At 44.8% G+C, this 23816-nt stretch overlaps 1 protein-coding gene and 1 non-coding gene across 2 annotated transcripts in view; one reads left to right on the forward strand and one right to left on the reverse strand.

Annotated features, from left to right (window-relative positions):
* The window catches only part of ARIH1 (ariadne RBR E3 ubiquitin protein ligase 1), a 100897-nt gene that overhangs the window by 48907 nt on the left and 28174 nt on the right, over positions 1–23816 (forward strand). Inside the window, exon 3 of the mRNA XM_038746261.1 lies at positions 9032–9176. Within this exon, the coding sequence (XP_038602189.1) occupies positions 9032–9176 (145 nt within the window). The remainder of the gene's footprint in view (positions 1–9031; positions 9177–23816) is intronic.
* Positions 19938–20080, reverse strand: LOC119929308. Its single transcript, XR_005451439.1, has one exon. It is a non-coding gene; the product is annotated as a small nucleolar RNA SNORA7 (small nucleolar RNA).

Below are 23816 nucleotides of genomic sequence, written 5' to 3' on the forward strand. Positions count from 1 at the left end.
ATTAGAGGAGAACTGCGGGTATTGAATCTTGTTTTGAACCTTGCATTGCTGCCAGAGAAAGCATACTGAAGTAGATGGGGTTGTTTTCTCCCTTTGAAGTATCGAAGAACACAGTACACAAGTTTTATTTCACTCTGGGCTTTCCAGTTCATATTAAGCCCTTGATTTTACCAGCCCAGAGACAGTAATAGCATAGTAGGTAGACAGGAATTGTTTGAAATCTTGTTCTGGGGTTCCTAATGGCAATTTGAGCAAGATTTTGTATTTCCTAGAAAAGCAGCATGGCATCTGTAAAATGAGGATTGAGACTGTGAGCCCCACGTGGGACAACCTGATTACTTTGTATCTGCTCCAGCGCTTAGAACAGTGCTTGGCACATAGTAAGCGCTAATAAATACCATAATTATTATTATTATAGTGTATAGAGCAGGGGCATGGGAGTCAGAAGGATATGGGTTTTAATCCCAGCTCTACCACTTCTGTGTTGTGTGACCTTGGGCAAGTCACCTTACTTCTCTCTGCCTCAGTTATCTCATCTGTAAAATGGGGATTGAGACTGAACCCTACATGGGACAGGGACTGTTTCCAACCTAATTTGCTTGTATCCACCCCAGTGCTTAGTACAGTGGCTGGCACATAGAGCTTAACAAATATCCCAGCAGTGTCTTCATAGGAGAGCTGCCTCCTCTCAAGTGCCACCCCCTCCATATGTGCATCGGACCCCATTCCCCGCACCTTATTCATTCATTCATTCAATCGTATTTATTGAGCGCTTACTGTGTGCAGAGCACCGTACTAAAGCGCTTGGAAAGTACAAGTTGGCAACTATATATAGAGACGGTCCCTACCCAAAAGTGGGTAAAAACTCTCGCCCCTTCCCTCTTCCCCTCCTTAACTATCATCTTCAACTCTCACTCTCCAATGGCTTCTTCCCCCCTGCCTTCAAACATGCCCGTGTCTCGCCCATCCTAAAAAAACCCTCTCAACCCCACAGCCCCCTCCAGTTATCCCCCCATCTCCCTCCTACCCTTCCTCTCCAAACTCCTGGAGCAAGTCGTCTACACTCGCTGCTTTGAATTCCTCTCCTCCAACTCTCTCCTGGACCCGCTCCAATCTGGCTTCTGTCCCCTCCACTCCACTGAAACCACCCTCTCAAAGGCCACCAGTGACCCCCTTCTTGCCAAATCCAACGGTCCCTACTCCATCCTAATCCTCCTCAATCTCTGAGCTGCCTGTGACACTGTGGACCACCCCCTTCTCCTCAACACGTTATCCAGCCTTGGCTTCACAGACTCCATCCTCTCCTGGTTCTCCTCTTATCTCTCTGGCCATTAATTCTCAGTCTCCTTTGTGGGCTCCTCCTCCCCCTTCCATCCCCTTACTGTGGGGGTTCCTCAAGGGTCAGTTCTCGGTCCCCTTCTGTTCTCTATCTACACTCACTCCCTTGGTGAACTCATTCACTCCCATGGCTTCAACTATCTACGCTGATGACACCCAAATCTACATCTCTGCTCCTGCTCTTTCTCCCTCCCTTCAGGCTCGTGTCTCCTCCTGCCTTCAGGACATCGCTACCTGGATGTCCTCCCACCACCTAAAACTCAACGTGTCTAAGACAGAGCACCTTATCTTCCCTCCCAAACCCTGTCCTCTCCCTGACTTTCCCATCGCTGTGGACGACACAACCTTTCTTCCCATCTCACAAGCCCTCAACCTTGGTGTCATCCTTGACTCTGCTCTCTCATTCGCCCCACGTGCCCAGTCCGTCATCAGAGCCTGCCGGTCTCACGTTCACAACATCACCAAGATCGGCCCTTGATTGTACTCAGTGCCTGGCCCATAGTAAGCGCTTAATACACTATTACTATTATTAGTCTCCCAAATGTAGTACAATGCTTTATAAGTTAGAGGGACTAAAATTACCACTGAAAATTCCATTTCCCATTCCTCATCCCCTCTGCTACTTGGAAAACAGAAACTCCACTCTCTCATTCACCCCACACATCAAATCCATCACCAAAACTTGCCGGTCTCACCCCCACATCACCAAGATCCACCCTTTCCTCTCCATCCAACCACTTCCTTGTTGGTACAATCTCTCGCAGTAGGAAAGCCACGAGAAAGAGGATGATGTCGAGAGGTGAGAGAGGCATGTTGAGTAGGCCGGTTATTAGAGGAGTGAAGTGTGTAGCTCCGTGGCAAGAGCCCGGGCTTGAGAGTCAGAGGTCATGGGTTCTAATGCCGACTCGGCCACTTGTCAGCTGTGTGACTTTGGGCAAGTCATTTCACTTCTCTGGGCCTCAGTTACCCTGTCTGTAAAATGGGGATGAAGACTGTGAACCCCACATGGGACAACCTGATAATCTTGTATCTCCCCCAGGGCTTAGAACAGTGCTCGGCACATACGAAGTGCTTAATAAATACCATAAAAAAAGTGTACAGCCTGGCTCGTAGTGGGCTAAGAAATGAGGATAAGTAGTGAATGCCTTAAAGCCGATATAGTTAGGAGGTGGTTGGGAATTTTTGAAGAGTAGTGAGAACAATGTTTCAGAAAAATGATGCTGGCAACAGTGTGAATTATGGACTGGAGAAGGAAAGGCTGGATACAGGAAGATCAGCAAGGAGGTTGATGCTAGTAGTCGAGGTGAGGTTTGACAGATGTTTGGGTGAGTACGGTGCCACTTTGGATGGAGAGGAAGGGGCGAATTCTGGAGATGGGAAAATAGGACTGTTGGGATTTGGACTGACTATGCAGGTTGGAAAGAGAGAGGTGAGTCAAGGATAATGTCATGGTTGTTGGTTTGTGGTGGTGCCAACAGTGATGGTTTGTGGTGGGGTCAGAAGGACCCGGGTACTAATTCCAACTCCTCCACTTGTCTGCTGTGTGACCTTGGGTGAGTCACTTCATTTCAGTGTGCCTCAGTTGCCTCATATGTTAAATGAGGATTAACACCATGAGCCCTATTAGGGACAGGGGCTGTGTCCAACCTGATTTGCTTGTATCTGCCCCAGTGCTTAGTACAGTGCCCGTCACATAGTAAACACTTAACCAATATCTCTATTGTTATTATTGCCATTTGCCTGATGCATGACCATGGGCAAGTCACTTAACCTACGCGCCCGTTTCCTCATCCTTAAAATGGGGATTAAATGCCTGTTCTCTCTCCTACTTAGCCCCATGTGGGAAAGGGCCTTTGTCTAACTTGATTCTCTTGCATTTGCCGCAGTGCTTAGTACAGTGCTTGTCACAGGGTATCATGTACCACTATCATTACTATCAACCAGTTGTATTTATTGGATGTTTTCTGTGTGCAGAGCACTGACCTAAGCCCTTGGGAAGGGATATTACAAGAGTTGGTAGACGTGACCAAAAGGAGCTTACAGTCTACAGGAAGAGACAGGCATTAAGATAAGTTACCGATAGATATTAAGTGCTGAGGTCCTGAGAGTGGGGTGAATAAAGGGTACAAATCCAAGCATAAGGGTGACGCAGAATGGGGAGGGAGAAGAGTAAATAAGGGCTTGGTTGGGGAAGGCTTATTGGAGGAGATGTGTTTTTAATAAGGCTTTTAAGGTCGGGAGAGTGATCATCTGTCAGATATGAATGAGGAGAGAGTTCCAGGCCAGAGGTAAGACGTTAGTGGGGGATCAGCAGTGAGATAGAAGAGATCGAGGGACAGTGAGTAGATTAGCATTAGAGGAGCAAAGTGAGCCTACTGGGTTGTAGTTGGAAATCATTAATATTTATTAGTAATAAACTCTGGGGGTGGAGAGGGTTTGGGAGGGAAGATGAGTTCCATTTTGGACATGCTGAGTTTGGGGTGTCAGAGGGACAACCAGGTAGAAGATATTCTGAAGGTAAGGAAGAAATGTGATTTTGCAGGGGAAAGAGGTCAGGACTGGCATTGTAGATGTGGCAATTATCAGTGTAGAGATGGTATTTGAAGAGGTGGGAGTGGATGAACTCCCCAAGGAAGTTGGTGTAAGTTGGACCAACTACTGAGCCTTGAGGGACACATTTCTCTTGTTCCTCTCCCCTTCCCCCCCATCACCTCCCCACCATGAGAGACAGAGAAGGAATCAGTAAGGGAGGCCAGAGGCGTAAGAGGAGAACCAGATCAAAAAGACAGTTTTAGAGAAATCAAGGCTTGATAGTGTTTCCAAGAGAAAGGGGGTGGCCCACAATATTAGACTACTGAGAGATCAAGGAAGGTTAGGGTGGAATAGGGTCTGTTAGATTTGGCAAGGAGGGGATTACGTTCAGATGTTCTTTTTAGTTGCCATTTCATTCCTGTTGTAAACATATCTCACACAGCTGAATGTAATCCTTCTGGTACAACTACATTTCTTAGGAAGTATCTTCCTGTACATTATTCCCAACTCTGTATACTTTGGGCTTTTTAGAACAGCACTCTGCACACAGTAAGTGCTTCATAAATACTAGAACAACTACTATTTTTCCCTGTGGCTTTTGGGGGAAAAAATTGAAGCTGTGCTAATGCCTTCTGAATATCTTTTGTTTTCCTTCCCAGTTCAGTTTTAATTAATTAATTAATTAATGATGGCATTCGTCAAGTGCTGACTATATGCAAAGCACTGTTCTAAGTGCCGGGGGGGGGCGGGTACAAGGTAATCAGGTTATCCCAAGTGGAGCTCACAGTCTTCACCCTCATTTTGCAGATGAGGTAACTGAGGCAGAGAGAAGTTAAGTGACTTGCCCAAAGTCACAAGCTGACAAGTGGCGGAGCAGGGATTAGAACCCACGACCTCTGACTCCCAAGCCCGGGCTCTTTCCACTGAACCACGCTGCTTCTCTGAGGTAGTTTTGACCGTAACTACCTCTCAAGCGGAGTAGTTTGTAGAGAGTTGCTAAAAAAAAAAAAACAACAACCCCAAGACAACATTTTATTTTTTGGATTGGTAGTAACGTCATCTTCCTCAAACTCTTGCTCTATTTCCAAATCCACTTCAGTATTTGGTTCCCTGATGCTGCTGGCAAGGGCAGGCAGTTGCCTCAGGCCTTGCTGTTTGAGAGCAAGTGGGGCAGCTGGCTGTGAGCCCACTGTTGGGTAGGGACTGTGTCTATATGTTGCCAACTTGTACTTCCCAAGGGCTTAGTACAGTGCTCTGCACACAGTAAGCGCTCAATAAATACGATTGATTGATTGATTGATTGATTGATTGGAAACTCACTTTCTGGCAAAGAGACCCTCCAGGGCCCCGTGCCTGAATGTGGCAGTGTCAGCAGCAGCAACTTTTGCGAACCCTGCCGCCGTACAATTTCCACGCGGAGGGAAAAAGGTTCAACTTCGGCTTCTTGAAATTCCTTCACACACACCGCGAGGGTTGGCCCTGGCTGCTGAGTTTTATGTTCTTACTGGTAGTGGTTGCAAATTTGCAAATTTTCCTCTTATCGGTGGCCTTCGCTGTAACAAGAATTCAACTAGGACGTTTCTGTGCCGTCGTTCTATTCCGATACTTTATTGCAGAAATTGAAGTGAAACATTCCTTTAGACTACAAGCCAAAGTATGGGCCTAAGTAAAGCCCATTTAGCATCGCTTGACTTTTAGCCTGTTATTAAAGTGTATAAGTGGATTGTATTTCCCCCACTGCCATTTCAGGTGGTTCCACAGGATACCAAACCACTCCCCTGCCCCATTTCCTTCTGTACACATCTTTATTGCTTCCTCCTATCTGTAATTTATTTTAGTGTCTATCTCTTCCCCCACCCAATTGTAAACTGCTCCAGGGCAGGGATCATGTCCCAACCCTGTAGCATGGTGCCCTGCACACAGTAAGCACTCAATAAATGCCAGTGTTTAGTCTTCCTTTCCGGTTAAGCTATTCATTGAAGTTGTCGTTGATTATGATTGCTTTGAGGGTGGATTGTACTTTAGAAAAATGCTTTCAAGTTTTTCCACCATATAGACGCTAACAGAGCCAGCTTTTTTTTTTTTAATAAAACACCTACTTTGGCAAGTTTGGGTCAAGGGTATTCATCAACTGTAGTGTCTCATGTTTGAGATAAAGCTACTATTTTGCACTTGTGAGGCAGGGGAACCTAGCGAGTAACAAATGTTTATGTCACTGTCTATCAAGATTTTTTGTTTCTTGGGTAGGAGGAGGAATTTACGACCTGCTTAGAGTGTTTGTGGAAGTCTCCTTAGAAAGATAATATTGTTAAATATGCTGTAATAAAATGGCAACAAACCTACACTCCCATTCTCCTATAATGCAGGGTTTGTATTCCTGATTAATCTTGTGCTACGGAAAACTTCTGCTACAGCAGGTGCCCTTTGAATATCAGGAACACAAACCATTTTTGCCAGTACCACATTGTTCTGTCCACACGGACATAAGTCGTGGGAGAAACATTCCCTTAATGATATTGTATCCAAAATATCTATTTAAAGCATAGTGCCTGACACATAGAAAGTGCTTAGCAAATACTATGAAAAAACAAACCACAAAACCTTGAACAACTGAGTGTATTTAGTGAAACTGCTAGTGACATTTCTTTGTGTAAAATTTAGGTCATCATAATCTACAATTTGAGGTCTTACTTTTGAATCCCTATTTCGTAGTTTGATCTGCAGTGAGGAAAAAAATAATTTTTTGACAGAAATTGGGAAAATGTTACTGACAGGAATGTATATATCACCTCCTTGGAAAGCCTCATGGTTGTAAGTAAAAAATGGTACGGTGGGGGTAGTGCTTATAAAAAGGACAGTTGTTTTTTTATAGAGATTTTTAAATGCACTCTTTAGTTATATACTCAATCAAATTTTAGTGTGTGCTGTGCAAGGCACTGTACTGAGCACTTAGGAGAGTACAATATAACAGTGGGTAGATACTTTCTAAGCCCACAAGGAGCTTAGTCTAGAAGAGGTGGCGGTCATTAATGTAAATAAATTATGGATGTCCGCATAAGTGCTTTGGGGTTGAGCGAGGGGTGATTAAAGGGTGCAAATACAAGTGCAAGGGTAACTCAGAAGGGAGAGGAAGAAGAGGAAATGAAGTCTTAGGGAAGGCCTCTTGGAGGAGATGAAATTTTAATAAGGCTTTGAAAGTGGGGACGGTGATGATCTGTCAGACATTCAGGGGGAGGGAATTCCAGGCCAGAGTCAGGACAGTGGGCAAGGGGGTTGGTGGTGAGACAGACGAGACTGAGGTACTGTGAGTAGGTTGGCATTAGAGGAGTGAAATGAGTGTGCTGAGCTTTAGTAGGAATTCGGCAAAGTAAGAAAGGAGGGGAGAGTGGATTGAATGCATTAAAACTGATGGTAAGGAGTTTCTGTTCATTGCGGAGGTGGATGGGCAACTGTTGGAGTTCTTGAGGAGTGGGGAGACATGGTCTTGTTTATTTTTTATTTTAAGAAAAATGATCTGTGTAGCAGAGTAAGGTATGGAGTGCAGAGAGACAGGAGGCTGGGAGGTCAGCAGATGCAGGAGTCAAGGTGGAATAGAATGTTAGCAGCCTGGTAGCAGTAGGGATGGGGAGGAAAGGGTGAATTTTAGTAATGTGAAGATAAAATTGTTAGGATTGGTGACATTGAATAAGTGGGTTGAATTAGAGCGATAAGGCGAGGATAATGCCAAGGTTCCGGGCTTGTGAGATGGAAGATGGTGGTGCTGTCTGCAGTGATGGAAAAGTTGAGGAGGACAGGGTTTGGGTGGGAAGATGAGGAGTTCTGTTTTGGACACGTTGAGTTTGAGGTGTTGGTGAGACAGCCAAGTAAAAATATCCAGTCTCCTTTGCGGGTTCCTCCTCCCCTTCCCATCCCCTTACTCTCGGGGTTCCTTAAGGGTCAGTTCTTGGTCCCCTTCTGTTCTCTATCTACATTCACTCCCTTGGTGAACTCATTTGCTCCCACGGCTTCAACTATCATCCCTACGCTGATGACACCCAAATCTACATCTCCTTCCCTGCTCTCTCTCCCTCCGTCCAGGCTCGTATCTCCTCCTGCCTTCAGGACATCTCCATCTGGATGTCTGCCCGCCATCTAAAACTCAACATGTCCAAGACTGAACTCCTTATCTTCTCCCCCAAACCCTGCCCTCTCCCTGACTTTCCTGTCACTGTAGACGGCACTACCATCCTTCCCGTCTCACAAGCCCACAACCTTGGTGTCATCCTCGATTCCGCTGTCTCGTTCACCCCACACATCCAATCCGTCACCAAAACCTGCCGGTCTCTCCTCCACAACATCGCCAAGTTCTGCCCTTTCCTCTCCATCCAAACCGCTGCCCCTCATCTCTCATCCTATCCTGACTGGACTATGGGAGCAAATTAGGAAGAAGTATTGTTGGGTAGAGGAGAGGGCCGAACTGAAGCAGATAAGAATGAATTTAAGGTGGACAAGGTCCGAGAGGTGTCTGGATTGCACGAGGAACAGAGGAAGTGTAATGTGGAGGTGATCCAGGGTTGCGGGTTAGTGTTAGCTGATCAGGGGAGGGGCAGGGGAGCAATGGAGTTGAGTTCAGTTGGAAAGAGGGGTGTTGAGTACGTAGATTTGTGTGTCAGGAGAAGGTAGTTAGAGTATGGAGACCAAATGGGCTGGATGGCTATAGAATATTGGAGGGAGTCTAAAAAAACGGAATTCTCTGTGGGGCAACAGGACAGATTTGTGAGGCGTGGGGTAGGCGTAGAAGATGGGTATATGAGAGAGAGCCGGTGAGTAGGTTGTAGTCTGAAAGAGGAATTTCAGAATTGGTGAGGGTGGAGAGTGTACAGAGTCTAGAGGTTATAAAATCAGTTGTGTGCCCAAGTTTGTGAGTGTATGACATGGGGTGACTGTGAGCCCACTGTTGGGTAGGGACTGTCTCTATATGTTGCCAACTTGTACTTCCCAAGCACTTAGTACAGTGCTCTGCACACAGTAAGCGCTCAATAAATGCGATTGATTGATTGAAGCCGGAGATCATTGGAGTAGAGGAGTGAGAGGAGGTGGACAGTGGAAGAATATAAAAATATAGCAGTTTTTAAAGTTCAAAGTATGCTAAAAGATTCTCATCCTCTTTTTCCTACTGCAGGTATTTCGATGGAAACCTGGAGAAGCTGTTTGCCGAATGCCATGTAATCAATCCAAGTAAAAAGTCTCGAACACGTCAGATGAACACAAGATCATCAGCACAGGATATGCCGTGTCAGATCTGCTACCTGAACTACCCCAATTCGGTGAGTATTTGGAAAGATAAAGTTCGGAATTCTCTAATCTCATTTGATGCAACATTTTAGGTTCAAGGGCTAGTAATTCTAGGAGCCGCTTTTAAGTTTTACCAAGAAAAGACAATTTTAGGAATATCTTTGAAAAAAAATCTTTGCTAGGCAGGCAAGGGTGGAATTACTTCCGTATATAAAGTAAAAGATGAAAATGCCTGCTCTGTGACCCTGGACAAGTCCCTTAGCTCTTCTGTGTCTCTACCTTTTTCTCCCTCTCTCCCTCTCCCTCCTGTTCTCCCTTCTGCTATAGCTTAGTGGAAAGAGCACAGGCTTGGGAGTCAGAGATCATGGGTTCTAATCCTGACTCCACCATTTATCAGCTGTGTGACTTTGAGCAAGTCATTTAACTTCTCTGTGCCTGTTACCTCATCTGTAAAATGGGGATTAAGACCATTAAGGTCCATATGGGACAACATGATTACCTTATATCTACTCCAGTGCTTAAAACAGTGCTTGGCACATAGTAACCACTTAACAAATATCATCATCATCATTATTATTATTATTATTATTATTATTATTATTGATTGTGAGCCCCTACATAGATTGTGAAGTGGTGGGGGCTGCATCCTATCTAATTATCATATGTCTACCCCAGCACTTAGTTACAGGGCTTGGTGTATAATGAGTGCTTAACAAATACTACAGTTGTTGTTATTATTATTACTTAAATTTATTGGAGATGAGAACTTGAAGTAGCTTTTCATTTAAGCACAGGCAAAATCAGGATTAGCGTTCTCTTAAGTAGCTTTCTTGAGCCGTGATCAACAGTAGTTTTTCCTGTTCATGCAATCAGTGCTATTATAAATTCTTACAGTTCAGCAACTCTTGAAGCCACAGGCTATCTTGACCGTGGCAATAAGAACAATAGGCGTTTTTTTGGAGAGGAGTGAAGTAATGGAAGAGCTTTAAGTCAAATTAGTTGTCACTTCTGCAAGTGTCCTGATAATTAATAGAAGTCCTTAAATCTTAGAATTTGCCAAATATCAAATTCATTTGAGCATTGTAACTTTTTAGCAATCACGTTAAAATAACTAATGGTGTAACTATATAATAAAGTCATTATATGACTAGTAATTGCCCTGCAACTATTTTTAATACGAAAAATAATTTACTTAAATTCAGCTTTCAACAAAGCACCCTCTGTTGCTGAGAAATTTATTGTGTCTTAACTCCAGCATAACATTTTATTCACCTTCCCTGCAATACTGAAAAGAACCTTCTCTAAACAGCGACTCCCTTTGAAGGGGGGTGAATCTGACCAGGGACAGTGTATTTTTTGTATTTAATTTCGTTTATTTATTTACAGAATGCTTTTTCATAGGCAACTTGTTTCTGATCCAAATCCTTGGGACACTCTAACCTCGGTGCTGGATACTTATTCGTGGGGAGGAGCTCCCATGGAAAGCAGTGTTATTTGCAAAGTTGCATGCCACAATATGTCCCCAGGAGCCTTCCTTTCCCCTCCAGTGGAGACCTTCCTAGAGACCTCATCGCGTGAGCAAACTCATTGCACATTTGCAAACTCCCTTCCCCTGTGTGGGTGGCCAACTCCTCCTTTTTCCAAGCCAAACGTGGCACAGAGTGGATGGGGGTCACTGAGGGCACCCGAACCTACCTTGATGTCTGACATGGGGTCAGTTGGACCAGACTAGTAGTCTGGTTAATCAGGCTAGTAGCTGGTTGAGAAGATCTTCAAATATTTGGCCACCCCAAAGCCAGGATTCAAAGTCTGTCTCCCCTGATCATGCTGCGTGACATACTCACGTCACCCCGGGTATGAAGTGTGGTGTGATGATTCTGTATGTCGTATTTTTTTGGAGGACCGTTTCTCAGCCTTCGTTCCTGCTGCTGTTGTATCACTACAGCCTGGGAGGGCCGAATTTGCAAAAGGGGCCTCCTAGTTCCAGTTCCAGACTGACTCCCCCTGCCCAGAATCAGCCCAAACCACCAGATAAGGTCGGGGTGCAATCGGAGTACCTCTTGCCCTCGCCCACGTGGGTCTGGCTGGATGGGTGACGGTTGTCATTTTGGAGCCGTCGTGTGGAGTGAGGTGGATCGCTGTGGATGCTGCCCACCGTGGAAATGATTTGGGTGTGCCCCTGTGGCCCCACCGGCCCTCCCACCCCGCGCAAGGATCTTTTGGGGCTCTGGCACATTCCAACTTCCCACCTGAGAGTCAGCCTTTGTGGCAGTTGCTATAAAAGATCAGAGGGGCCCAGGGCTTGGCTGAAGAGGAGCAAGTCCTCCTGCCCTTCCAGCCTCAGGAGAGAAAGTTTTGATTGAGACGGATGCATTCAATCAATCAATCAATCAATCGTATTTATTGAGCGCTTACTATGTGCAGAGCACTGTACTAAGCGCTTGGGAAGTACAAATTAGCATCACATAGAGACAGTCCCTACCCAACAGTGGGCTCACAGTCTAAAAGGGGGAGACAGAGAACAGAACCAAACATACCAACAAAATAAAATAAGTAGGATAGAAATGTACAAGTAAAATAAATAAATAAATAGAGTAATAAACATGTACAACCATATATACATATATACAGGTGCTGTGGGGAAGGGAAGGAGGTAAGACAGGGGGATGGAGAGGGGGACGAGGGGGAGAGGAAAGAAGGGGCTCAGTCTGGGAAGGCCTCCTGGAGGAGGTGAGCTCTCAGCAGGGTCTTGAAGGGAGGAAGAGAGCTAGCTTGGCGGATGGGCAGAGGGAGGGCATTCCAGGCCTGGGGGATGACGTGGGCCGGGGGTCGATGGCGGCATTCAAAAGAAGGGGGTGGGCTGGAGTATGGGTGACACCACTATTAGGTAAAAAGAAAAAAAAAGGCGCAGCTCATAGTTGGGTGGGAGCTTGATGGAAAGCTCGAAGCCTTTGTTGTTGGGTCTCTTTTTTTGTTTTTTACGATGCTCCTGGCTGTATCACTACTCCTGCTTCCACTTCTGCCCCTGAGGTGGTGCATGTGAGGATGGCAGACGCAGGGTGGGTACTGGACTTGCATGGGCACCAGGACTGGCAGTAAATGGCAGTACCTGGGCACTAGGGACAGAGTAGAAGTGGGGCAGGGAAGGATCAGAAAACAGCCATGGTGTCCCTTGTGGGCCCAACGACCCTGTAGTGCCTAGCCTTGCTGAGGCAGACTGGTTAGCTGTGATGTATACCCGCCTCTCCGTCACTCCCACCATCTCCCACTTCTTGTCATTAAGCCGCCCGTCCCTGCTGCTGGAACCTCCGGGACTGGAGATGGGATGGAAAGGGACCAGAAGGGAGGGGAAACCAGGTGGAGATGACTTCGTTCAGATGGCAGCAGGAGTGACATTTGGGAATGGGGAGAAGAAAGGTGAAATTAAGCAAAGGTGGCTGCTTTGCTTGCCCAACATCAGAGGCAGCTGGAGTTGAGTGGGGATGCAGCGGACCTGTAGTGGATGTATTTATAAGGCTGCCATGTTGTTAATGTTACTAGCAGTGGCCAACAAAAGTGGGTCGAGGCCAATCGGCGGCATTTATTGAGCACACAGTAGAGTCAGTAGATACAATCCCTAACCTAAGGAAGCTTACATTCTGCTGTAAAAACTTGAGAAGCAGCATGGCTCTGTGGATGGAGAACGGGCCTGGGAGTAAGAAGGACCTGGGTTCTAATCCAGGCTTCCCCTCTTCATCGTCGTCGTCATCAGTGGAATTTATGGAGTGCTTACTAAGGGCAGAACACTCTACCAAGTGCTTGGGCAAGTACAGTATAACAGAATTGGCAGGTACGTCCCCTGCCCGCAACAAGGTTACAGTCTAGAGGACTGTAGAAACAGTGTGGCTCAGTGGCAAGAGCACGGTCCTTGGAGTCGGAGGTCGTGGGTTCAAATCCTGGCTCTGCCAATTGTCAGTTGTGTGACTGGGCAAATCACTTCACTTCTCTGTGCCTCAGTTACCTCATCTGTCAAATGGGGATTAAAACTGTGAGCCCACTGAGGGACAACCTGATCACCTTGTAACCTCCCCAGCACTTAGAACAGTGCTTTGCACATAGTAAGCGCTTAATAAATGCTATTATTATTATTATTATTATTATTATCTCTTTCCAATGAGCTGCTTTGATGGTTTGAATACTTCCCAGAAGGAAGTCTGGTTAAATACTCATATTTAAACTGAACCATGAATCCCAAATCTCATTTATCTCAAACTGGAATGAATCATCAATTTTTCTTTAAGTGTTGGCAGACACTTGTTTGCTGCGTGACCTTGGGCAGATCACTCATCTGTGCCTCAGTTACCTCACCTGTAAAATGGGGATTCAGACCGCAAGCCCTGTGTGGGACATGGACTGAGTCCAGTCTGATTAGCATCTATCTTCCCCGACGTTTAGTATAGAGCCTGCCTGGTACCTACTAAGCACCTAACAAGTACAAAGCAGACAGACAGAGAAACACCCAACATTTACTTTGCTTGCCATCTGAAGCCAGCCCTGTTGAGGAGGGAAACCCAGAGTTTCTAACTCTCCCAGCCCAAACGTGACATGTCCCAGAAGACTGAGGTGTGAGTTGAGCAGGACAGTACAGAACCACCACCAACGTTCATTCAGTCATTCATTCAGTTGTATTTATTGAGCGCTTACTGAGTGCAAAGCACGACTCCTGGTCTCATTCAAACCCACAATCAATCAATCAATCAATCAATCGTATTTATTGAGCGCTTACTATGTGCAGAGCGCTGTACTAAGCGCTTGGGAAGTACAAATTGGCAACATCTAGAGACACTCCCTACCCAACAGTAGGCTCACAGTCTAAAAGGGGGAGACAGAGAACAAAACCAAACATACTAACAAAATAAAATAAATAGAATAGATATATACAAGTAAAATAAATAAATAGAGTAATAAATATGTACAAACATATATACATATATACAGGTGCTGTGGGGAAGGGAAGGAGGTAAGATGGGGGAATGGAGAGGGGAACGAGGGGGAGAGGAAGGAAGGGGCTCAGTCTGGGAAGGCCTCTTGGAGGAGGTGAGCTCTCAGCAGGGCCTTGAAGGGAGGAAGAGAGCTAGCTTGGCGGATGGGCAGAGGGAGGGCATTATTGCCACAGTCTCATGGCAATAAATCCCTTTCCATATTTGCACAGGACCAAAGCGGTTGATCTTGTAAAATGATCGTACTATCATTGTAGATTTCCTCTTGTCTTCTCTCCCACCTCTGGCAATGAGCAAGAGTGCACATTCCTGTACGCCCTTCCTGGAACTCTCCTTCCCCTTCCAAATCCACAGCTCACCCCATCTTTGAAGCCCTTCTGAAATTACAACTCCAGGAGGCCTTCCCTGATTAATCTCCTTTTTTTCCCAGGTTGTACTCCGCCCCCAACCCACCCCCTCAGCACTTCTGCCCCAACTTGTGTAGCACTTAAGGGTCTGTTTTGCCGTATTAGTTTTGAAGCACCAACTCATGTACATATGCCCTTTTGCATCAGTCCCATCAGTAAATTATGTTAATACCTATTTTACTAGATTGCAGGCTCCTTGAGGGCATGTTAACTGTTATACTCTACCCACCATGTAATAATAATGATAGCATTTATTAAGCGCTTACTATGTGCAAAGCACTGTCCTAAGCGCTGGGGAGGTTACAAGGTGATCAGGTTGTCCCGCGGGGGGCTCACAGTCTTCATCCCCATTTTACAGATGAGGGAACTGAGGCCCAGAGAAGTGAAGTGACTTGCCCGAAGTCACCCAGCTGACAAGTGGCAGGGCCGGGATTCGAACCCATGACCTCTGACTCCAAAGCCCGTGCTCTGAGCCACGCTGCTTCTCCAGCTCTGTACACAGGCACCTAATAGATACCACTGATTAATCGGTTACAGTTTTTTCTAATAATTCTGATAGTCCTTAATTCCCAGAAACGCCTTCCTTTAATCACATGGAAAGTTGACCGTAAGGCATTCTGCCGTAAAGCCAGGAGGATTTTCACAGTCAGATTTCAGAGTTTTGAAACTTGAGCATCTTTATGGCTCACCTGGTTGTTAGACAAGCCAAATCATGGGGGGTCTGTTTCTTGGGAAAATGTCTGCTGGAAAAAAGCGAGGTATTATGGCAGCCTCCTGAGACTTAGGTAATATGGTGTTTATGTCAGTGTAGTCTTAGCAAGCTAAAAACAGTTCTGAGAATTTCTCAGTAGAGAGCACAGAATGAGCAACATTCAGATTAGTAGGATCTGGTAAAAACATTTAGTTAAAAGTTTCTATTTCACTTGAGAGGTAACACCGCAATAGGGTAGGTCTGAATGTGAGAATTGGGCGGGTATTCTTCTGGCATGAGCGTCACATAGCTTTGTGTTGTGGCAGATGAAACTTTCCAAGGGTCAAATAAAACTCCCCTCTACTTATAAGTAAATAAGACACGGTCTACCTGCTAATGATCATTTTTCTCTCTGGGAAAGTTGGGCTGTTAACTTGTTAAAATTCATCGAGCTTGATGCCCCCCCACAATTGTGTATTTTCACTGTGCATTGTGGATATAACGGTAATGTGAAATTAGGGATCATTTTTTTCCGACAATGTGCTTCTGTCTGAACAGAGAGTGTTGTGATGTTGGAAGAAGCGGTTGGGTTGGTGCACACGGACCGGTCAGGGCATAAGTTTCCCTTGATGTGTTGTTTCTCCAGAACAAAGCCTTCCCTTTAGAGGAGAACCGACTGCATGTGTTTTGAAGTTCAAATACAGTAACATGGGAAGAGCAATTTTTTTAAGCTAGTGCATAGTGGTGATTTTTGTGTTTTAAATATCTTTGTCCCAGATGACACTGCGGGCAAGCCCTCTTCGGAATAGGGATGAACTGAGACACACACAATTTTTTTTGATTCTGAGGTCTTGTTACACGTCAGAATAAAAATTTAAAAAATAACTGGCGGCTCAGTGGAAAGAGCACGGGTTTTGGAGTCAGAGGTCGTGAGTTCAAATCCCGGCTCTGCCACTTGTCAGCTGTGTGACTTTGGGCAAGTTACTTAACTTCTCTGGGCCTCAGTTCCCTCACCTGTAAAATGGGGATGAAGAGTGTGAGCTCCCCATGGGACAACCTGATCACCTTGTAACCTCCCCAACGCTTAGAACAGTGCTTTGCACATAATAAGCACTTAATAAATGCCATTATTATTATTATTATTATTAAATTCCTTGGGTCACCAGCAGGCGTTGGGCAGTGGTTCCAATGTTAGGTGGTCCTGGGCCGACTGAGGCAGCTCAGCAGAGCGAGATTTCTGTGTCCCAGCAGAAGCTGTTGTGTTGTACTTTCCCAGGGCCATAGTACAGTGCTCTGCACACAGTAAGTGCTTAAGAAATACAACTGAATGAATGAAAAGTTAGATGGGCCAACTGAGGCATCTCAGCTGAGAGCTGCCTGCAGGGAGAGATATCTCTCCATCCCCCCCATCTTACCTCCTTCCCTTCCCCACAGCACCTGTATATATGTATATATGTTTGTACATATTTATTACTCTATTTTACTTGTACATATCTATTCTACTTATTTTGTTAGTATGTTTGGTTTTGTTCTCTGTCTCCCCCTTTTAGACTGTGAGCCCACTGTTGGGTCAGGACCGTCTCTATATGTTGCCAACTTGTACTTCCCAAGCGCTTAGTACAGTGCTCTGCACATAGTAAGCGCTCAATAAATACGATTGATGATGATGATCTCTGTCCCTGACCACCATCTTCAGCCATCCACTTTCCACTGGCTTCTCCACTTCAGATAAGGTCTCCAATGACCTCCTTCTTGTCAAATCCAATCCTCCTCGACCTCTCAGCTGCTTTCGACAGTGTCGACCACCTCCTCCTTGAAACATTATCGAATCGTGGCTTCACTGATACCATCCTCATATTTCTCCTCTTACCTCTCTGATGGCTCCTCAGTCTCTAACACTGTGAGACCCTCAAGATTCAGTTCTGAGTCCCGTTCTATTCTCCATCTACACCTACTCCCTTGGGAGAATTCATTCACTCCCATGGCTTCAACTCTCATCTTTATGTGGATGATTCCCAACTCCTCCTCTCCAGCCCTGTCCCCTTTCCTCTACAGTCTCACATTTCCTCCTGTCTTCAGGACTTCCCTACTGGAGTGTCCCACTTAACGTGTTCGAAACAGAATTCCTTTTCTTCCCACCCTAACCTTGTCCTCCCCCGTCTTTCCCATCACTGTAGACAGTGCCCCTATCCTCACTGTAGACAACACAGGCCCATACTTGGAGAAGCAGCATGGCCTAATGGAAATGTCTGCCTCTCCCCCTCTAGACTGTGAGCTCGTTGTGGCCAGGGAATGTGTCCCTTTATTGTTGTATTCTCTCAAGTGCTTAGTACAGTGCTCTGCACACAGTAAGTTCTCAATAAATACAGTTGAATGAATGACTGAAAGAGCAGAGACAGGGAATCAGATACTAATCCCAGATTAAGCGCTTAGTACAGTGCTTTGCACACAGTAAGTGCTCAATAAATACGATTGATGATGATGATCTGTCAATTGCTTGCACTTCTCCATGCCTCTGTGCTTCCGTTTCCTCAACTGTAAAATGGGCATTAGGTACTTGTTCTCCCTCCTACTTAGATAGTGAGCCCTAAGTAATACAGGGACCCTGTCCAACCCAGTTAACTTGAAATTAACCCCACCACTTAGAAGAGTGCTTGACACATAGTAAGCACTTAAGAAATACTCCAATCATAGTAATAATTTTGCTTCTAATAGTAAATAACCATGGCATTGTCATTGACTCAGCTCTTTCATTCAGCCCATATCGGCAGTCTGTCACCAAATCCTGTTGTTTATTCCTTCAGAAGATTGCTAAAATCCACCCTTTCCTCTCCATCCAAATTGCTGCTATGCTGATCGTGGCAGTTACCCTGTCCTCATCAATCGTGTTTATTGAGCGCTTACTATGTGCAGAGCACTGTACTGAGCACTTGTCCCAACTTGACTACTGCGTCAGTCTTCTCACAGACCTCCCTTCCCCCGTCTCTCCTCACCCCAGTCAGTCGCCTCACTCTGGATCATGTCCTAAGCAACTGTTCAGACCATATGTCTCCACTCAAGACCCTCCAGTGGTTGCCCATCCACCTCTGCATCCAACGGAAACCCCTCTCTTGGCTTTAAAGCCGTTGCTTGCCTTTGCTATGTGCAGAGCCCTGTTCTAAGCACTTGGGAGAGTACAGTACCAGAGATATTAGTAGACACATTTCCTACCCATAATGAGCTTACAGCTTAGAGGGGAAACAGACATCAATATGAATTTCCCACTTCATGACTTCATTTCTCTAGCAGCTGACCCACTCACTGTATCTCGGTCTCATCTAACTCACCACAGACTCTCATCTAACTCACCACGGACCACTTGCCCGTGTCCTTGCTCCGGTCTGGAACCCCCTCCCTCTTCATATGGCACACTACCCCTCTCCCCACCTTTAAAACCTAATTAAAATCACATGTCCTCCAAGATGCCCTCCCTGACTAAACCCTCTTTTCCCCTCCTTTCTGCATCATCTTTGCACACTTGGGTCTCTACCCTTTTAAGCACTTGATATTCACCCCACCCTCCGCCCCACAGTGCTTGTGTGCGTATCCATAATCAGTCAGCGGTGTTTATTGAGAGCTTGCTGTGTGTCTTGTCTTACGCAGCCTAGAAGCGGGAGACAGACAACAAAACCAAACATATTAAGAAAATAAAAGTCGTCTTTAGTGGCATTTGTTAAACGCTTCCCGGGACCAAGCACTGTGCTAAGCGCTCACTGCGCGCATAACACTGGACTAAGCGCTTGGGAAGTACAGTTCAGAGACCAGCCCTGCCCACAAAGGGCTCACAAGCTAGAGGACCCCCCCCCACCCCCACCCCACAAACACCTTTCATCCCCTATCACCATTCACTCATTCAGTTGTATTTATTGAGGGCTTACTTTCATTCATTCATTGTCGTATTTATTGAGCGCTTATTCACTCATTCAGTTGTATTTATTGAGCGCTTACTTTCATTCATTCATTCAGTCGTATTGAGTGCTTACTGTGTGCAGAGCACTGTACTAAACGCTTGGGAAGTACAAGTTGGCAACATACAGAGACAGTCCCTACCCAACAACGGGCTCACAGTCCAAAGGACGGGTTTACTGTGTGCGGAGCACTGGACTAAGCGCTTGGGAAGTACAATTCAGCAATAAAGAGAGGCAGTCCCCCCCCACCCCCTCCCCCTATTCCCACCCCCCCTCCCCTCTTTCATACGAAAAGCAGCATGGCTCAGTGGAAAGAGCCCGGGCTTTGGAGTCAGAGGTCAAGGGTTCGAATCCCGGCTCCGCCAGCTGTCAGCTGTGTGACTTTGGGCAAGTCACTTCACTTCTCTGGGCCTCGGTTACCTCATCTGGAAAATGGGGATTAAGACTGTGAGCCCCCCGTGGGACAACCTCATCACCTTGTATCCCCCCAGCGCTTAGAACAGAGCTTTGCACATAGTGAGCGCTTAATAAATACCATCATTATTATTATTATTATGTTGTCGAGTCATCTCCGACCCATAGCGCCACCGCGGACACCTCTCTCCCAGAATGCCCCACCTCCATCAGCAGTCGTTCCGGTAGTGTATCCATGGAGTTTTCTTGGAAAAATATGGAAGTGGCTTACCATTGCCTCCTTCCGTGCAGTAGACTTGAGTCTCCGCCCTTGACTTTCGCCCATGCCGCTGCTGCCCAGCGCAGGTGAGGTTTGACTTGTAGCAGATTGTCTTCCACTCGCTAGCCACTGCCCAAACTAGGAACGGAGTGGAACGGACAGGCCTCTGCTTGACTCTCCCTTCCGTGGTCGAGACTGGTAGAGTACTGGAAACTCTCCAGATGCAACCCTGAGAGGGGATTACTGTGTGTAGAGCACTATATTAAGAGATTGGGAGAGTACAGTGCCATACAGCTGGTTGACAAGTTCCCAGCACACAAGGAACTCACAGTCTAGATCAATCAATCAATCAATCGTATTTATTGAGCGCTTACTGTGTGCAGAGCACTGCCCTAAGCGCGTGGGAAGTACAAGTTGGCAACATATAGAGACAGTCCCTACCCAACAGTGGGCTCACAGTGTAGAAGGGGGAGACAGAGAACAGAACCAAACATATTAATAAAATAAGTAGAATAGATATGTAGAAGCAAAATAAATAAATAGAGTAATAAATATGTACAAACATATATACAGGTGCTGTGGGGAAGGGAAGGAGGTAAGACGGGAGGATGGCGGGGGGTGAGGGGTCTAGGTGGAGGACAGGCATTAACAAATAATTATTTCTGCCAGCAGAAATAAAAAGGAAATGTTTTTTTGGCTGCAGCTGTTCATGAATGTGATATTGATAAAAGTTGGAAAAAAGTAGAGGTCCTCTTTCAAAAATCACTCATACTTCCCTTCCCTGCATCCTGTCTCTCTCTCTCATCCATTATCATAACCGTTTCTGCTTGCCTACTCAGCCTTCAACTTGGATATGAGGCGAAGGTTGATGTATCTGGAAAAGCACTTTATCTCGGAAATGACAACCTCTGAAGGAATTACTTTCTCTTCTCCCACACCACTGAAATTGAAGACACCTGACCATGTTTTTTAAGTGGCACGCGCCCAGGCTGTATTGCCAACTATGAAGCTTTTTAATGTCTAGGGTCAGCATGGAAGGCCGTCTTAATTGAGAATCGTGTAGAGATTTTATGCAAAAAAATGTGCTTGAGTGGGTTTCTAGAGGGAAAGTTAGGGGCGTTTGGATGGTCATCCCTAAACGTTAAGGTGGATCCTGAGGAAGGCAGGTGCCGCCTGGTTCCTCCAAGAGTCCTTTTGCCCAGTGTGCTGGATGGTCAGTTGGTCTGGCCCAGTGATGGCAATTAGTATGTATGTGAATTAGGCCACAGAGGGAACATCATTTCCTTAGTAATACACCTTCAAAAATTCTGTTAACTGTTTATTCATTCATAACCCTATTTGAGACCGCACCTAAATTCTTGAACACCAAATCTGGAAGATTTAGGCCTTGGTGTCTAGGCATTTATAATGCAATTATGTTATATTTATATATATTATAAATTATAATACATTATATTATAATTGTAATAATAGCATTATAATAATATATAAATTATAAATTATTATAAATTATATATAAATTATATAGTTATACATAATATATGTAATTGTTATATATAAATTATATAAATTATATAAATATATAAATTATATAAATTATAATAATAATGGCATTTATTAGGCACTTGCTGTGTGTTCTAAGCGCTGGGGAAGTTACAAGGTGATCAGGTTGTCCCACGGGGGGCTCACGGTCTTAATTCCCATTTTACAGATGAGTTAACTGAGGCACAGAGAAGTTAAGTGACTTGCCCAAAGTCACACAGCTGACAATTGGCGGAGCCGGGATTTGAACTCACGACCTCTGACTCCAAAGCCCGTGCTCTTTCCACTGAGCCACGCTGATAGTCCTTTCTATCAAGTCTCCAAACTAGTAACCAAGCGCTTAGTGCAGTGCTCCGCGCAAAGTAAGCGCTCAATAAATACGATCGAATGAATGAATGAAATAATGTTCTCTGACTCTTCATCCGCGTAAGGGAATGATAAAAGGAAGAGATGGTGAGTTCCAGTAGATTTGTTAAATGTTAGCAGTTAGTTTTTTATGTAAACTCCCCCCTCCCGTATTCAGTGTCAACCAATGTTGCCTTTTTGTTCCCTTGTTAAAGATTACGGTTAATTACAGTAGAATTTTTAATGGATATTTTCGTCTCTTAAAGTTAGGCAGTTGGGTGTATATGAATGATGAGATGGGGAGTTAAATCTCTGGAACATTAATATGGAAACTGGAGCAATATGTAAAATTCTAGGTGCTTTAGAATGGTGGGTTAAGCAAATGTTAGGCAACATTCAGTGGAGTATTTCCATTTCTCCTGAAAATAATGGAGGCGAGTGGTTTAGAGATTGAGTTCTTTGAATCAGTCGATTGTATTGAGCGCCTACTGAGCGCAGAGCACTCTACTGAAAACGTGATTCCTGCCACCTCCTTTAATTACAATGGTCAACTATGACCATGTCCACACATCAGACCAGTGAATGCCTTTGATCAATGCAAAGTATCCAAGGTAGAATTTGCACATGCAAAATTCACTTTTCTAACATAAGAAAATTATAGTGCCAGACCAACTCAGATCAAATGATCGACTTATATGTAGCCCAGGATTCAGTAGCCACCAATGACACCAAAGATCTTTGTTTAGAAGAAGAAAAAAGAATGTGGTGATTACCGTCCTCTTTATCCTTAACTTTTCCCTCTATTAGCCTATCATTATCGGGTTCGCCATGCATATAGCTAAAAGCTTTAAATTAAATGCTGTCAGCTGCATGCACATCTTCTTGGAGTGCATACTATATGTTTACTACCCATTGAGCAAAGTGTCTACTTTTGTCTGTCTTGAACCTACCTAGTGAAAGTGGCTGTCAGGTGCTTGGGATCTGAACCACAGTTCCAATTTGCATGGATAACAATAATAATATATGTTGCCAACTTGTACTTCCCAAGCGCTTAGTACAGTGCTCTACACACAGTAAGCGCTCAATAAATACGATTGATGATAATCCGATTAGTGGTATTTGTTAAAGTGCTTATTATGTGCCATGGGATCGATACAAGATAATCATACCAACTTTTTGTAGCCTCTCTGCATACAGAAGTTGCTGCACTTCCCTGGTCATCCTAGTTGCTTGTCTCTGTAGTTGTTTTTTTTTTTTCTCTAGGTCCTCTGGAACTTTTTTAAAACAGTGATGCAAAATCCTGGCAGTATTCCAGGTGCTGATATAAGCACAGTTGTGTGTGGAGGCAAAACTATGTTTTCAGTGCTCTTTCTGCATGGTGCATATTATGGAGCTTTTGGGCTGTTTCTACATATTGGAGTAAGGGATTTGTTGGAGTGGTCAGTAGAGATGAGATACTTTTCCTGGTCTGTAACCATTAGCTCATATCCTTCATGCTACAGGAATAGCTTGGGTTTATTTCTGTTTTAGATGGCTTTCAATTCACGTTGGAGGCATTTACCATTTTTCTACCCCTTGGTTCAACTCTGATCACCTTGTAACCTCTCCAGTGCTTAGAACAGTGCTTTGCATGTAGTAAGAGCTTAACAAATACTATCATTATTATTATTATTAACTCTGAAAACTCCAACTATATATGTTTTCTTAACCTAGGCAAGCAGTTTGCCATTGGGAAAAGTTTAGTGCTGCCTCAAGCATGGGAGATTTTGTTGCAGATTATTTTTGAGAACATTCAAGAAAACATTCAAGAGATAAAGACTCTCTGGAGGATCCCACTCTTATTATATTTATATGTCTTATATTTATATATGTTATATATATGACATATATGTATATATGTGTTATATTTCTTCACTCAGGATAATGCCCTTTCTTTCCTACCTTTTAATCAGTGAAAGGAACAACATTCCTACCCAGGATGTCCCAAACCTAGGAGTTCAGTTGACTGTCTTTCTAGAAGGAGTGGGAGGGAGGGGGTGGAAATTTTCTTCTAGGATACTCTTACGATATTGGATGTAGGCAGTGAAA

This window comes from Tachyglossus aculeatus, chromosome 5 (genome assembly GCF_015852505.1).
Source record: "Tachyglossus aculeatus isolate mTacAcu1 chromosome 5, mTacAcu1.pri, whole genome shotgun sequence".
Classification (NCBI taxonomy): Eukaryota; Metazoa; Chordata; class Mammalia; order Monotremata; family Tachyglossidae; genus Tachyglossus; species Tachyglossus aculeatus.